Here is a 15,190-nt window from a genome sequence, read left to right as displayed (position 1 = left end):
GCATATAAAATGCTGTATGCTAACGTATACGTACTCTATTTTGCATCTCGCTCGCACTTGGATGTCAGTATGAGAGACGTGCATAGAGAATAGGTTACGCATATGTTAGCGAATATGTGGTATTCATACCTAAAAGGTCCTTAACATTTTTATATTAAAGGAAAAAATGGAAAAATTTACGCTTCCGGCGGGACTTGAACCCGCATCATTTGCAATCCGTGCAAGGCTCTTAACCAATTGAGCTACGGAAGCCACGCCGGACATCGCAAATCTTTCCATGCCTTTCCTTATGTACACACGTCTTGGGGTGACGTCTAGCGCCATCTACCGACAGACTATTACCTACATCTTGTAACGAAAAATGTTTAGAATCGTTAGCAGACGTTTCTGCTTGTTAAAAATAAAAGGTCCTTACAAGGCTTAAGGTGGCAAAAAATATATTAGAATATTGTTCTCTTACACATCTGAAAGGATACTCGATGCATATTTTCTCGGGGTTATTATTGAGAATTGTTTCTTTTATGCTATAAATAGTACATTATATTTTTAATATACCTTTCAAACGAAAGGGTACCTATATTAGAAGGGATGGATTCCGATAAATAAATAATGTACCTTGCGCTCCCATTGAATCGAACGGACTTGATTCTTTAAGAAAATAATATAAAATAATAATAATACGTATATACAATTGTAAAATTTAAATAAATATTATGATAAAATATTTTGTATAGTTCTATTCTATCCCGTTTAAGATAACGTAAGGCATTTCTAAAGAACATAGAAAAGTATTATTACCTATCAACATCATACATAGGGAATGAAAAACCTACCTATTCTTGAAGTGTTTTGTTTTTATCAAAAACAAAAGAAAAATAAAAATAACAAAAAATCCTTATGAGGCCATCAGGAAAAAATAAACTATTAGCCAGTTCTAGCAAACCTATAATCACGCACTTAGTGACAAGTAACCTGTTCTTGGCATCCCGCCAGGATAAACAGGCGCAGATGTTCTACTTAGACTCAATACAGGTTACAGTGTAAATATGGCAAAAAACCACATTGGGTAAATAAAATCGGCAGTTTATTTTATAAGTCGCAAATCGAGGATTGTGTGACTCAACCTCGTATCGTATAACTCTACTTCGCTTACAGGTGCAGTGCGAAAAAAATTGCCTTCGTATTATAAATTGAAATAGATATCAATCAATCAATCAATCAGAGAGTTGGTCAAAAGGCGCCTAGCCTTATCCTCTTATCTCTATAACATACACTAGAGAAATTTCGTCGGGTACCACGGCGGGCGGGTGGTCTAGTGGTAAAGACGTGAGCCGCGCAAGCTGAAGACCCGGGTTCGATTCCCGGCTCGGCCACCAGTGGGCCTTGTCATTTTTTCTTTTGTGTATGATATCTATTTCAATTTATAATTTATATATAGTAGTGTGACTTGTGTGTTTACTTGAAAAAAAACCGGCCAAGAGCGTGTCGGGCCACGCTCAGTGTAGGGTTCCGTAGTTTTCCGTATTTTTCTCAAAAACTACTGAACCTATCAAGTTCAAAACAATTTTCCTAGAAAGTCTTTATAAAGTTCTACTTTTGTGATTTTTTTCATATTTTTTAAACATATGGTTCAAAAGTTAGAGGGGGGGACGCACTTTTTTTTCCTTTAGGAGCGATTATTTTCGAAAATATAAATATTATCAAAAAACGATCTTAGCAAACCCTTATTCATTTTTAAATACCTATCCAACAATATATCACACGTTAGGGTTGGAATGAAAAAAAAAATTCAGCCCCCACTTTACATGTAGGGGGGGGTACCCTAATAAAACATTTTTTTCCATTTTTTATTTTTGCACTTTGTTGGCGTGCTTGATATACATATTGGTACCAAATTTCAGCTTTCTAGTGCTTACGGTTACTGAGATTATCCGCGGACGGACGGACGGACGGACGGACGGACAGACAGACATGGCGAAACTATAAGGGTTCCTAGTTGACTACGGAACCCTAAAAAAAGAACAAATCAAAAAATATTCAATAAAATAATTTGATTTGTTCCCTAGTTGCCTTCGTATTGTTACGGAAACGTACGAACGATGTCTCAGTACAAGATGTACTGAAGTTGATTGAACTAGCATGACAAATACGAACGTTTCCGAAAAATTACAAAGGAAACCCTTTTCGCACTATATCTGTAAGCGATTATGAAACCTACAAGTTTGAGTGATACGGTAATTAACTATGGAATTTTTATATATTAAATATTTAAATAAGTATCAATTCCCTCACAGATCCTATCCACAAAAACTTAAATTCAAACAAAAAAAAAAGCCCTAGAACAGCCTTCGAGTAGCAGATCATAATTATAACCATTTAAGTATTATTTAATAATATTGCGTAAACAAAACAAACACATCATTATAAGTTAAAATCATTTTTTTCTTCATAAAAGCTGAAACTCTTTATCTTTTACTTATCTTTGTCTTATTGTTACCATAGCAAACCGCTTAATTATGAAATTACCATCTAAAACATTTTTGCATATATAAACATGCTTAAAAATTTAATTTAATTAGCTGAGAGGTTATTTCCGACTTCCGTACTAAGTAACTTTTTTAGGAACACCAGGGGCGACTCACTCCGCGATTTCATCGATGCCGGGGGCCGCGAGTTCGTCCCATTCAGTGGTGACGACCTTCGCGCGGCGCAATAGAATTCAATATCGGCTGATCGCGTGCGGTCCGTTTGTTAATTAGTAGGTAAGAATTTAGAATGGCGGCATTTTGTGAATATCAAATGAGTGATTCTTCTGTACTTGTACTATTATAATATTCTGTAGTAACACTTTACTTCAATCAGGATCAGTTGAGAAATCATTAATTATTTTTTCACCACACCAACTGGTAATCTTTTCTATTCGAAAACAGATATCAAAATTGCATTTTATCTACAATAGCGCAAAGTAATTTTTCATACAAATTATAACTTGTTGTCTTAGTGCGTTTTCACATTATCCGATCCGATATCGGATGTCAGACCGATATCCCATACATTACAGGAGCCATCTTGGATTTTTTCTATTGAAATCCTTCCGACATCCGTTATCGGATCGGATAATGTGAAAACGGCCTTAAGCTGGCTGGTAGAATTTAGTTATAAATGATGATTTTAAATCATAAATATTGAATAGGTTGATGGATTTGATTAAGTTTGATGTTTTATAGTTAGTATTTTGTTCGTGTGTGGTGTTTGTGGTGTGGTGAAAAATTTTGTGTTTCACTCGGTGGCAAAGTTTGTTTAACCTTCGTGCCTTGGAACCCTCGCAACGCTCAAGATTCCACATTTTGAATCACTCGCTACGCTCTGGGTTCAATATTGGAATCTTTCGCTTGCTCGAGTATCAATATTGACACGTGCGGTTAAACAATAACTTTGCCCCCTTGTAAAACAAATAACTTTACTATTAAGGCTCATTTAAACAGGGGCGTGTAAGTACCTTAGCATGCGATTTTAGATTGCGGAATTTTGCGGACAATGGTCCGCAATGGTTTAATGAAACATCCATCCGATTTGATACAAGTTGCTAGAAAGATTACTTTATTTATATTTCGCCAACCATATCATTTAAAAAAATCTTTGTTTTTTTTTAGCATTTTTTAAAATAACCACTACAAAATTAGTTGCCATGGCATACTGTCGTGTAGAAACTACACCATAATACCCTATAATGGACGGTGATGCCATTATGGACAAAAAACACAAATCTTTAAAAATAAGTATCTAAAATTAGTTTCTAAAACCTGACGGCATTGTACCATAAACAAGAGTCATAGAACTGCTTAATTTTTACGTTTCATTTAATTCTGTTATTTCTGAAGGATTTGTCGGCAAGATAAATGTCATCAGTTTACTGAAAAAAAAAAGGAAGAATTCTTAGTAAAGGTGATATTTAAGAGAGGCGAGTTCATGTATTAAAAAATAAATAAATAATACTCAGTGTAGACTTGAATGAGTTTTACTTACTTACTGCATTAACCATGACACATGGTATAAAACATACTAGTTTGTTACTCCACATAATTATATAAAACAAGTGCGAGTCGGACTCGCTCACCGAGGGTTCCGTACAAACTTTCAATAGTTGAATCATCAAAATGTTATTCATAGAACTCTACAGATTTGACTAAATCCCTCAAGACTCAATTTCCCACATAACAAGTAATATTTTAATATAGAATTTTATTGTTAGACAACGTCCAAATAAAATCAAGACTATTCGACTTCAATCGTTTACGACTTACGACATGTCGCAAGGACGCTCCTGAACCGACCTCATTATATCAGGAAAAACGCAATGTAGGAAATGAGCGTTCAACGTACAGCGACATCTATCGGCAAATTGAGTAAACTAATGCGCGCGAGCTAGTATGGAGGATGATTTTTATGGAATAATTGTTTATTGCGTGAACCGATTTTAACCATTTTTCCTCTATTTGAAAGCAGGTAATTTCATTGTTATTTTGTTAAAAAATACAGGTACAATAAACACCCGCAAGGGTGTTGAAATTGAAAATGTAAATCTGAAAGGTTTTTTATAAATTAAAAAAAAAGTTTTCAAGATACGTGTACGATTTTATTTTTCCTGTAATGTTCATTATAATAGCCATGTTTGGTGAAAATTTCATAAATTTATGTTGGTAAACTTCGGAGATAAGGGGGGGGAACGGTATTTTTTTTTACATTTTCCTTCAAAAAACATTTTTTTTCCAAAACAAAAAAATTAATAGTTTTGATATGTACAGTTTGAGCTCTTTCTAACGATACCCCACTTGACCTAGTTACTTGAAATTTTCAGTTTTCCCCCCTTTCATTTTGGCCATTTTCTATCATTTATATTAATTAATTAAATAAAAAAAATCTTTCAACTTGTAGAGGTTCACAATGTTTATAACTATTCCAAATTTCATATCGATAGCATAAGTAATTCTCGAGATATTTAACAATGTGACAGACGGACAGACAGACGGACAGAGTCGCACCATAAGGATTCCTGTTGTACCTTTTTGGTACGGAACCCTAAAAAGGTGTTACTTTGCGAGTGGGAAAATTGAATACCTCCTATGATGGACAAGGAACAATTTACGAAACCAACAAACAACAACAGTCTTATGTTAAAATGTTATTTGAGTATCAGTCGGCTTTAAAAGTAAAATTTTAAGCTTATTTCACTGTCCATAATTGGGGAATCCATTACTGGAGAACTGAGGTCCATGACTGGAGGAAAAACACCTAGTTTTAATTTGTTCTCTATGAGGAAACCAATAGCAGTATTTATTCTGCAATACGCTTGAAATGTAAAAGAAGGATAGGACATTCAATATTTAACACGCTTACTTAGAACTGTCCATGATTGGGTCCGTCCCCTTATATTACCTTTAACCGATATTATGACAAAAATGTTTGTGTTCATGGTGTCGTCATACGATTAGCCCAGCCTAAATCTCAAACTGTCAAAAAATTAAACATCAAAAAATCATAATTATAAGTATAAGATCTCAAATTCATTTCATCATGCTTTATTTTTAAAATAAAACAACTTAATGAAACTGCTTTAAAGTGCCCGTAGAAGCAGATATTTTTTATTTTTAACACATTCCATTAGACATATTTATATTTTCCTTAACACGTGTCACAATGTCATCACCCTCATTCGATTTATCGAATCTTTTAAAAACAAAAAAAAACAACCAATCCTTTTTACCTTTCTTCATCGACTTAAGGTATCAACGAAGGCTCACAAGTGTAACAAGTGAGCGCTATATTTGGATTGCCTTGCAGGGAGACTTTTCTCATCACGTTCTGGAAAACATACGTTTCTTTTACTTTTTTTTTAAAGGTGAAAGGAAACTATAGGTCAATAATTGCCAACATTTTTAATATAAATTAATATAATTATTATAGGTCTGATTTTTGCTGCATAGTATGCTGGTCTGAGCTATTTTTTCTAATACTATTATTCAAGTTTCCTAGCTTTAATCAATACTTGTTCATACATACATATAAATACTGTACATACTCACAAAGTAACATAAATACTCACTTATTTTGGAAAATTTACATTAAACTTACTTTTTTAATTTATTTTTTTATGAACCTGCATAGTGCACCTAGTACGCGCGCTGGCCGGTTGTAAAAAAATATTTTTTTTTCCGCTGGGCTTTTGTTTTTTATTGTAAATTTTCCGTCAGAAATTGATTACAAATTGTACATCGTTAACCTATTTTAGGTTTTGAAGTTTTATTTGTGTAAAACTAAAAAGTGAGTGCTTCATAAGTAAGCTTCACCGCAGCTCGCAGGTAAAAATTAATTTCTGTTTTTTTTGTAAATAGTCAGTAAGTAGGTAAATCAATAGGTTATGCACATGATATTATTTACCTGCATATTAATGATTTGGCTCCAGTTTGGCTCTATGAACGAGATATGGATATAAACGCCAATGAACATTTCCTATATGTTCCGGCTAACGTACGAATCCTTGAGCAATTCTTGTTAAGAAAAAACAAAAAAGGAAGGTTTCATACAAACTACATAGGACATTTTGGGAAACCTAGTGGATCTTGCTCAGCATCATGGAGTCTATCAGCCGCCTACCAATTTTTATCAAAATCGGAGACGTGATCCAAATGTACAAACTTAACGGGAATTGCTCCTTAGCTGTATTTAAAGTACTCACGTACATGTTATTCACTATTAAATTATGTATTTCTTATAATTAGTTTTACCCAATTAATAAACCAAAATAACCAACTGCGTGGTAAAAGCTCCATTGGTTCCTAAAAAGCTAATGACTTAACTGTACACTGTTATTTTACACTTTTGTGAAAAAAAAACATTCGATACCCAAATAACAACGAGAGATTATAGATGGCACTCTTAGCACTAACCTAACCTAACCTAACCTCCAAACCAACAGAATCTTAGAGCAATTCTTGTTAAGTTTGTACATTTGGATCACGTCTCCGATTTGGATAAAAATTGGTAGGCTGATAGAATCCATGATGCTGAGCAAGATCCACTAGGTTTCCCAAAATCTCCTAGGTCCTTTTTTGTTACCGAAAATGTATAGAAAACTGGTAACAAAAAAGGAAGGTTTCATACAAATTACATAGGACATTTTGGGAAACCTAGTGGATCTTGCTCAGCATCATGGAGTCTATCAGCCGCCTACCAATTTTTATCAAATTCGGAGACGTGATCCAAATGTACAAACTTAACGGGAATTGCTCCTTAGCTGTATTTAAAGTACTCACGTACATGTTATTCACTATTAAATTGTTTTCAGTTTTAATAAAGAACCAATTTGTCATTTACCACTCTAATTTTCGGCTAAAATGGCCACTATTATAAATTTAACAGAATTAGGTATAATAGGTTCAACAACATGTAAATTACAATATATTCCGTGTTTATTATTCAGCAGTATGGTTCCTTCGAAGTTTTCAAACCAATGGCCCTGTTATGTTTGATAATTTGTACAAAGCTCCTGTCAATAATTGAATGAAGTTTTCGACGTAGGCGTCTTTGCTCTATATAAATTGGAAGGCGTTTTCTTTAAAGTACGAGTAGTTTGTATCACGTGTGCACGTGACACCGGATTAAAGACGAAGTTTCTTAGGCGCGTGACAAGTGCCCAAATTGTTAGTGACTCCATGTTAGCGCGTGAAATGAAAAATGCTCGTCGGTCGTGGGTTAAACTCCCGCCAAAGAAACAAAATTTTGCCACGTTAAAATTTAAGCTTCATAACATAGTTTGCAAACGTTTCTGCTGATACAAATTGATTTTGGTTGACAACTTGTCTACGCGCCCTAGTCAAGGTAAGTTTGAGATGGCCGTGACCCGTGACGGATGGAACAAACAAAAAGGTTTCAAAGTAATTAAGTGTTTATTATGTATTAATTAGTGGCATTTAATTAAAGTAATAATTGGGTATTGTAGTTGAAAATTACATTTATATGTAAATCAGAAGTGTCAATTTAAAATTAAAAAATGTTTCTGTAATTCCGTTTTATGATAATATACATTTGAATTAAATTCACTGTTACTGAATGCAAGAAGTTAAAGCAGCAGGTTTAATGTAAATGTATCAATAAATTTCGTAAGACTCAAACGTATAAACATAGATTCGAGATGATTATTCTTTATTTCATTATAAACCTTCTCATTCGAAAGAAATAGAAGGTAAGTAAAATTAGTATACTTATGTATTTCTTATAATTAGTTTTACCCAATTAATAAACCAAAATAACCAACTGCGTGGTAAAAGCTCCATTGGTTCCTAAAAAGCTAATAGATTCCATTAGACATATTAACTGTACACTGTTATTTTACACTTTTGTAAAAAAAAACATTCGATACTCAAATAACAACGAGATATTATAGATGACACTCTTAGCACGTAAACAAAATCGTGTATGATTGACCTTGTAGTTAATGAAACAACTGAAACAAGGGATATACCTATACCTAAATATTGACTTTACCAGTATATAAAATAGAGTCTTTCATACCAGGTAGGTAAATATTTCCTAACTCTCACATAGTTAAACTTATACACCGCACTGTGTAATACTTGCCTATATACCAATTAATATATTACATAGCATTGAAAAGATCATACTGGATGGTTATGATTATCTTAAATCCTTGTAAAGTTTAAACTCGCAAAGCCGTCCTTCGAGTCCTGCCTAGCAGCATAGGAGGCTCGTGGCGGACGTGTGCATCTGCAGGCTTCCTCGAGCCCGCCACTGCGCATGTCCGGAGAAAAGATTATAAGCCGCTCTCCTGCCTCTCGCCGAGCAGTTCGCAAACACATCTCGTCAAGCGACCTATGCTCTGCAAAACACGCCCTCATCGGAAAAGTTTCGTATCATCACAACATTCACCTAACATAAAAAATTTGTTTCAACGTCGAAAGTAGTGAAATTGACGAACTTATGAAAATACTAGAAGTTAATATTGTGAAGAGTGAGAAGTTTGTCGGCGATTTGCCGGTAAAACTAGTGGATCAGCGCTCGAAGAACCCTCGGCGCGAATCAGTGACTCCGAAGATCATAGTGTGCCCGCCAATGGAAGAAATGTCGGAACCCGTTCCGGCGCCTCGCGGAGGAAGGCTGCTGCGGGCGCTCAGCAGGCGGCTCACGCGGCGCTCCGCCGACGCCGAATCGCTCGCCAGCTCCAGCAGCAGCGACAGCGTCAGCTGCGACCCCAACAGGAGTGTCGGCGACGACCACTCATCCTGCTCCGCCAGCGAATCCGGCAGCGACGGCTCCGACCACCACCGCCGTCATCGCTCTACAGTCTCGCTCCGCCGTGTCTTCCAAAGCCTTAACCTAACATCACGATCACAGTCAAGTTCACCGACCGATCGTCAGCGGCAACCCAAAAAGCAAACCCAACCGAAGCGCATTCTTCGTCCCCCTGTCACCTACACCTACGTACGCGGCCTCTCCGGCCTGCCGACACAGAGAGTGCCCCGGCATGCCGTCTACAGCCCTTCAGCGGGACTACATCGGTAAACCCTAAGAAGTGCTAATCGACTGTGTACCATATAATGGAGTGAACACGGACGGAGATCAAGACTGGTTAACATTTAGTAGGTAGTCTAAATACCACTAGAGAGACATGTCTCACCATATCAGTAGTTGGGTACTGAAACCTGAAGGAGGTGGCCGACGTTATTGTCTTCACCGAGGACCAAGGGAGAGGCGACCGAGGTGCCTCTGTGTTGTGGGTCCCGCGCGCTAGGAGTACTTCGTGCTGTGACACGTCTCACTAAGTAGATAAGGAAAAATAAGACTGTGTCATACCGATTTGAATTTCGTGGGTCCGTAACTTAAACATAATTATGTAATGTTTCAATTGCTACTCTCTGGTATTTATGATTACAGATTTGCACTGTAGAACACCAAGTGAATTAACCCTAGGCTAAAAATTTATCACTCAAATTATTTAAATCACTGCAATGATAAATTTAGTCACCAGTTCTCCAAATATTATTATATACTTTTGAATCGAGTAGTCAAATTAACATGATGTACCTACTTAACATATTTGTATGTTTCCTATTATTCAAGCATAGTGCCTTTCACGTTTATAAATTACTGAAAAAACCTGTAGACTATAATTATACCGCTGTATTATTTACCTTACTAGAACCATCACGAACATTGTACCTGGTGTTGTGTACTTATGTACAAACACTGAACGTCGGCACTTACATTATTGTATTTCCCTAACGCTGTGAATAGGATCGAATTTGTACATAAGTAGACTTTGTCTATAAAGTATACTCAGTACCTACGTTTAACAATTGTTATCGACCTAGGGATACATAGGTAGTCGAAATATAGCATCTGTACACTTTAAGTCATTTTTATTGTAGTTATAAGTTAGGTTTTCGTATTTAATAAAAATAAAAGAATTACAAAATATTTCTGTATTATCAATTGCATATCTCCCATCCCATCATCAGTTCACATTAACTGACCCACAATTTTAAATTGAAAGAGTGGCTTTACTTCAAACTTTGATATTATCCATAATATCTGTACAACAATCGCCAAAACGACAGTTGGATAATTCAAGTTTAAAGCTAAACGACTCAATTTCATATCAGGATCAATAGAAATAGAATAATTAGAAAATATTGATTCATGATCAGTTAAACATAAATACACAGGATAAAAGTATGCATAGTATATAATAAAAGTACACAGGCTTCTTTTTATGTTTTATTATTTTATTGATCATATTTTACTTTGATACTGGTGACTTCCAGTACTGTGTGCGTAGCCGAGTGTCCAAACGCTTCACGAGTCGCTCACGATTCGGACTCGTGAAGCATTTGTGCATTCGGCTACACACATTGATCCTCCGGACGAAACAATCACTATAAGATATCACACATATCACGTTTTTTTTTTTAAACCAAATAAGCTCGTTATTTCTTAACTGCATTTCCTCTTTTATGTAATTGTATTGTCTTATTGCTTACATGCTGGGAGAGATTGCATTTGCTGTGCCTCTTTGTTTCTCCTTATATCAACAAGATTTGTACATTCAAAATTAGATTATTAAATTAATATGGAAGAGTATAGAGATACAGATAGCAATGATACTCTACTATGAAGCATGAATATTTGGCTACTTGTTCAAGTGCACAGGGCAAAAACCATATTAATATGAGTTATATCTCATCATCATTCAACCTCTCAATAGCTCACGACTGAGGATGGGCCTTTCTTCGTCTACACTAACCCGGTCCTGAGCTAGTCTTATTATCCATAGGTGCCCCTGCAAACTCAGAACGCCAGTCCCCGTAGTCAACACGCCAATCTACGCTCGCTCAGCGGTCATTCTTATATCGCATGTAAGAGCGATAGATAGCGACACAAAGTGTTTCGTTCTCGTATTGAACGCGATCATCACCTTAGCTAAACTGGCCAGTTGAATCCACCTACAAGAGACTTTTAATCCACCTAGCATTATGTTTCACCGGGGGCCTGTGAAAACGTCCCACCCAACTTTATTTAAGTTCGGTAGGTAGGTACCTAATGATACCGCCCCCGTCTCTCACTTTCGCACTAGTTCGAAGTCGGATGACATTCCTCAGGACTGGAAGTTTAACGCCGTGCAATCTGAGCCTGTAGGATAAAGCCTGGAAAACGAACTTTTACATTCGAAAGTTGAATAGTTGTAGGTGCTACATAAGTTGTCGGTAATACAAAAGTAGATAAGGTGTACATTTTGTTAAAATTCGTCCCAAAAGACACATACTTACCAAAATGTTTTTTCGAGCCATTTTAGAGTATGCGTAATTGCATATTGTACAATACGCAATTACGCTAGATAGCATAAAAGAGTTAAATTTGGAAATGTTCACTACAATTATGTAGTTTAATGGCAATCCTTCAACGTATTCGAAGCAACGCAATGCACCAAGTCTCATCCACGCCCAAGACATAAGACGACTGACCCTTCCCCAATCCCTCTGATACATTTAAAATCCCGCAATATATAGAATCAGGCCGTGGAATATTTTGTCCTCCCACACATCGTCACTGCCGACACCGACTACAGTCAGCTGCAGGACACGCCTACGGCGACGCCAAACGTGATTCGAAACGTTTTTACTCACGCTTAGTTTTATCACAATTAATTCGCTTCGTTAGCTGCCGAGCAGATTTAGACTGATTTTAACAATCTGAATAAATACTCATTCCCGCGAGAGATCAATATAGGTAGCTACCACGTGTTGTACGTGCCTACCGTTTATTTTAAGCATCCTCTTTGAAGTACCAACGACGATAATACGAGTACCTACGAGACTGACAAAGCCCATACAAAAAGCGTACCCCTGAAATGTATGGGCCTTTTAGGCTTAAAACTAGATGGCACTGTTTCGCAGCCTGGAAGTGGCCAAAATAATCATCATTCGCTTGCCCTTATCCCAATTACTTGGGGTCGGCGCAGCATGTCTTTTCCTTCCATACATCTCTATCGGACGTCATCTCATTAGTCACCTACATTCGTTCCATATCATCTCACGCAGCCAAAATCCAAAGTGGCCAAAATAATATTTTCCCCAAATATTTTTGAGTGTTTTTATTTTTTATAAGAACAAATGACATAAGTATTAAGTATATCTTTATTTTAATATCATGATATCACGTCAATACAAAAAAAATGTAGCCATCATCAGTCTAGTTATGATAGTATCTAATAGGTGACGCTAAGAAATTGAGGTACGATTCTTACTATGAAGATTGTAAATATAAATCATTCTTGGAAGTACGAATAGTTCTGTTTTTTCATGATATTTGTAAGTAGCCTATCGGCCCTATTCGAAATTTGATACATGTCAAACGATATGAGTCAGTGTCATAATTTCATAAATGTTTTTGTTTGACAAAATGTCGGTAACCGGTGCATCTGGAGTTAATTTCTGGCGCACATCAAAATTATAATTTGATATTTTTCTCCCACCGATTTTTAAGAGCTTTCTGTCTCTCTAAAACATGCTTTTCAATTATCAAATCCTATAAGTTTTAAACCCTTGGTATGTTTCATATTGTTTCATGTACCTATAGGAAATAAATTAAGAAACTGTTTACTCATATAAAACAAACTTGGTGGAGACGTTTTTCAGATACGCTTCAAAAGAATTCTACCTATAGAACTATTTTACTTAGGCGTTTTGAATACAGTTTTACTATTCCAAAACAAATAATACCTATATTAAAAAATAGTCGTATCACATCACGCATCGCATCTCAAACCCTAATATAATCGTTTACATAAACCGTTTGTCAAATCGGATACGTGGCAGTACGTGCTCCGCTTGCAAGCCTCAATCCCAAATCCTGCACGATTTGAACTTTAGAATAATGCTAAGATTCGTCAAATATGTATTAGCACTATAATATGTTAGTGTCAAAATAACTATTTATACTTCAATCAAAACTTTCTATTCATTTTTTTGGAATCAATTGTATAATTTAAATGTAGTAAAATTGTTGATTGTATTATATATTTTGTTTGACGATGCAAATTTGCTGATTTTCTAGGTGTGTATAATTTGTAAATATTTTGATGTTGCATGAAATCTAATTATTTTTCTACTTATTATTATTATGAAATGACATAATTACCAATAGGTAGGCACTTTACGCGCATGGTTTAATTCTTAGTTAGCTTTAGTTTAGTACCTGTTCAGTAATTCAATTCCTGTTTGACATCTTTCCTTACATATATAATATAATTATTCTGTATTGTAATTGTGCATGTTTGAGATATAATGTAGATATTGACGATGCAAAAGCGGTCTATTTGATCCTACTTGAATAAATGAATTTTTATCTTTTATCTTTTTATCTTTTAATCAAAAACCTCATTATGACACAAACATATTCGACTCATACCGTATTTCAAGCTCATATTTGACGTGTCTTAATATTTTCTTAAACTTGCAATCGGGTCCGTATATTGATGTAGGTAACAAATATTTTTAAGGGCATGAATAATTCAGTCTGACTGCAAAGAAGCGGAATAGGTTGTAAGGTTTGGGCTATTTTTAGGGCAAGGTTCAGTGTCCTATAGGTCCCAGTAATAAGTGGATATACAATTTGAGCGTAGGAAATGTAGCCTTTTTGGTATCTTACTTAATTTGGTCTTTATTCTTTATTAGAGCGTTATACTATACAGCAGTAGTGTATATGACAGCATAGGTTCTATGTGTGCAAGGGGAAACAGCTATTTCTCCCAGCAATGCCGTTCCAGTTTTGCACTATGGCAATGCGTTTAGTCATAGTATATGGTTTTTTTTACGACACTTGCTCAAAAAAGGCCTATAATCGATTAGATCGTTGAAAAAAGCCTAAGATGTTATAGCTCCACCCTGCAGGTGTAGTGAATTGACATCCATGCACATTGCACAATGTACTATTAAATGTATTTTTAACCGTCGCCTCATATCTCAAGAAGGACGGTTATCAAGTCGTCTGTATGTTTTTTTTTTTTTTTTTTAATGTTTGTTCCTCGATATCTCCGTCGTTACTGGACCGATTTTGAATTTTTTTTTAATTGAATGTATATGCATACAGATTGGTCCCATTTTTCTCAAAACCCAGTTCTGATGATGGGATCCTGGAGAAATCGAGGGAACTCCTCGAATCTGAAAGGCATACATATAGTGATTTTTGTGTTTTTAAAGGAACAGCATGCATTTAGGTACGGAACAGTGACATTTGGTGCAGTGGAACTGCTGATGATGGCCAGAATAGAACTGTTCAAATCTGAACGGCACGCTTATAGTGACTTTGGTATTTTTATAAGAACAGCATGCACTTTCATCCAGAACAGTGACATTTGGTGCAGCGGAATTGCTGATGATGGTCAGAACCGAACTCCTCAAATCTGAACGGCACGCTTATAGTGACTTTGCCATTTTTATAAGAACAGCATGCGCTTACGTCTAGAACAGTGACATTTGGTACAGTGGAACTGCTGATGGTCAGAACCGAACTCCTCAAATCTGAACGGCACGCTTATAGTGACTTTGGTATTTTTATAAGAACAGCATGCACTTGCGTCCAGAACAGTGACATTTGGTGCAGTGGAACTGCTGAT

The 15,190-nt window shown here is 35.9% G+C and overlaps 1 protein-coding gene and 1 non-coding gene across 2 annotated transcripts; both read left to right on the top strand.

Moving 5' to 3' along the window:
• Positions 1-1,301: 1,301 nt before the first annotated feature.
• On the top strand, positions 1,302-1,373 carry Trnaa-cgc. Its single transcript has one exon. It is a non-coding gene; the product is annotated as a tRNA-Ala (tRNA).
• Positions 1,374-8,884: 7,511 nt separating this feature from the next.
• LOC125232006 lies at positions 8,885-10,494 on the top strand. Its single transcript, XM_048137613.1, has one exon. The coding sequence runs from the start codon at positions 8,998-9,000 to the stop codon at positions 9,577-9,579; it is 582 nt and encodes a 193-aa protein (XP_047993570.1). The 5' UTR covers positions 8,885-8,997; the 3' UTR covers positions 9,580-10,494.
• Positions 10,495-15,190: the final 4,696 nt, after the last annotated feature.

This window comes from Leguminivora glycinivorella, chromosome 12, assembly GCF_023078275.1.
Source record: "Leguminivora glycinivorella isolate SPB_JAAS2020 chromosome 12, LegGlyc_1.1, whole genome shotgun sequence".
Classification (NCBI taxonomy): Eukaryota; Metazoa; Arthropoda; class Insecta; order Lepidoptera; family Tortricidae; genus Leguminivora; species Leguminivora glycinivorella.
This window is presented reverse-complemented; position numbering and strand designations above follow the sequence as displayed.